This window comes from Penaeus vannamei, chromosome 23 (genome assembly GCF_042767895.1).
Source record: "Penaeus vannamei isolate JL-2024 chromosome 23, ASM4276789v1, whole genome shotgun sequence".
NCBI lineage: Eukaryota > Metazoa > Arthropoda > Malacostraca > Decapoda > Penaeidae > Penaeus > Penaeus vannamei.
Window position 1 is genome coordinate 20686604 of NC_091571.1, and position 2500 is coordinate 20689103.

At 36.7% G+C, this 2500-nt stretch overlaps 1 protein-coding gene across 1 annotated transcript in view; it reads right to left on the reverse strand.

Annotated features, from left to right (window-relative positions):
- Window positions 1-2500, reverse strand: part of LOC113815488 (facilitated trehalose transporter Tret1) — a 7660-nt gene that overhangs the window by 4808 nt on the left and 352 nt on the right. The window contains exons 1-2 of the mRNA XM_027367552.2: window positions 2439-2500; window positions 722-884 (exon numbers count right to left, since the gene is read on the reverse strand). The exon at window positions 2439-2500 is cut by the window's right edge and continues 352 nt beyond it. Of these exons, the coding sequence (XP_027223353.2) occupies window positions 722-884; window positions 2439-2500 (225 nt within the window). The remainder of the gene's footprint in view (window positions 1-721; window positions 885-2438) is intronic.

Sequence of the window (2500 nt, forward strand, 5' to 3'; positions counted from 1 at the left end):
TTTGAATGAAAATATATTCATAGTTTAGATTCTCAAGTGTACAATTTTTAAATTCGTTCCTTGATGGGCGAGGGAGTATCCATCGCATTGAATGTGGAATGGGCAAATTCCATAAAAAATTAATGGATTTCACGAATCTATGGGTAATCTGACAGTACCTTTAAAGAAATCGTAGCCCGCCATGGAAGTGTTAACAAGGTGTATTTTTCGCGGTATGAAATTTGTAAAATTTACTTATACAACTTATATAGATTAGAAGCTTCACATCCCTTCTACCTCACGGGTTTATGGTAAATTTAGCTTTAAGTTGAAATTGGAAATCATATTTTTGCAGCCTGTGAGATTTTGACTGTAAAGAATATTAATACTACTTTGAGGTTTATTAATGCCTCGTTATAGCAGCATTTTTGTCTCGGGTGTTCTGTGCTTACAATCTCACATTGTTGTGGAAATCAGTGCGGTGGGTAGGGAGGATGCCTTTATGACTTTGTTGAAAGAGAGCAAAATTATTGCTGACATCCTATACCAAGGTGTTACTAGGTTGTCGAACTTTATTAAATCAACGATAGTTTCTAAGTGAATTGTTATTCTCGTCGGCTTGTGTATACTGGAGTGAAAATATCTCGTGGATTTGAGTATACCGCAGTGAGATTTTAGCATAAATCTAATATCTAAGCTGTTCCTATGGCTGAGAATAGCGAACTCAAAATGAAATGCTAACCTAGCAGTCACCATCACAGAGAAGAAAGGAGCCAGCCAGATGGAAAGCCAAGAGGCCAAAGTCACCGGTGCGGCGATGAGGATGGCGCGACGTTGGCCAAAGATGCTCATGAGGAACCCACACATCATGGACCCCCAAATGGCACCCAAGGTGTGAGCAGAGGCTATCACGCAATGGGAAAGAAGTCACATATCATAATTCTGTTTTTCTTTAAAAAATGCAATATGGGCTTTTTGACTCTCTATATATAACAGTTGAATATATTATAAATACCTTATGAAAACATCCTACAAGGTGTATTTTGCATATCTAGCATTGAATTTTAACTATATTTTCTACTTAGATATACAAGAGTAGACTCAATGCATTTGACGTGACTTCCACAATAATCACCAAAAAGTGCGAGCTGCTCATACTTACGTTCACAGTAAACGAGTCTGCCACCCATTTTTTTTCTATCTATCTTGGTCTCTAGTTTTCATTTTTGGACTTTTCACATGAAAAAGTAGGTCGCGGGAGTCATTTTTTCTGTCTCGTGGACGGCGTCGGCCTTATAAAAAGTGATTTTTTCTTGTTATATGCAACATTTGTGTCATCAAAGTTACTGTTTCATATTATTCTGGCCCGTGGATTGCATTGTAGACTACAGTAGTAGTCTATAATACCATATTTACCTTATAATTACAAGTAAAAGAATGCATTTTTCAATGCAATGTTTGTGGTAAACAGAAGTGTATAATCTTGGATCTCATGTTATTTTTACAGAAGACTGCACAAGTTCATTTCAAAAGAAATGCTCTCTGAAAGGACCTTCACAAGGGTCTCCAGCAGCTAGGGTGTATTGGACTGTCACTGATGACTAGCTTCAATGTTTTGTCTCCAGCTTTATGATGTATCTTGTTTCACCAGGGTTGATGAAATAAGTTCGCAAATACTGAGGAAGCTAACATCTAGATTACAAATGGAATTTTCACATCTACCATCTTGTATGGCTGCCTTGAAACCCTATTTGGAGAGCCAACCATCGAGTAGCTTAGAGTTGGAAGTGAATCATTTCATAGAGCCCCAACACTTCTGTGGATCAGCCTTACCACCTTAATTAGTGGATTTATTGGAAACTGCTAAAATGGATCATGAAGGAAAGGATGATAATGATTACGACAGTGATGACAGTATAAATTACTACAAGGAACTGGATTATATTGACTGAAATTAAACTTTGAGATTGAAAAACCTTGTTCACTTTATGACGAACTTCCATCTGTTTACCAGTAAAGCATAAGCATATTAAAAACACCCAATGATTATGTTCGGGTATGTAATAATTACCTGGATCTCTAAAAATGTCGATCTCTACAACAGTCAAATGTGCATTATTTTCCTTCTATTTATGAAGAATAAATATTCATATGTGTATGTTGTAGTGTTTAAATACATTCTACGGGTCAGAACAATATGAATATGTCTTCAGTGACATATATGTTTCATATTTCAAAGAGATATTCACCTTTATGGGATCGATGTCCGCTTCACGAAAGTTAAAAGCGCTGCCAAATGATTCCCGTGGCCCAATTTTTTTTATGTGAACATTCAATAAATGAAAACCAGAGACCTAAATAGACAACATAAACCAGAAGCCGTTAATTCTTCTAAGGGGTGCACGGGTAGACTTCCTTTCTGGTAACTTAATATGCAAGTAATAGACACATCAACTCACCAAACCATGCAGTTTGAGAGGATGTAAGGTGAATGGTAGAAAAGAAGTTCCATGTTGACGAA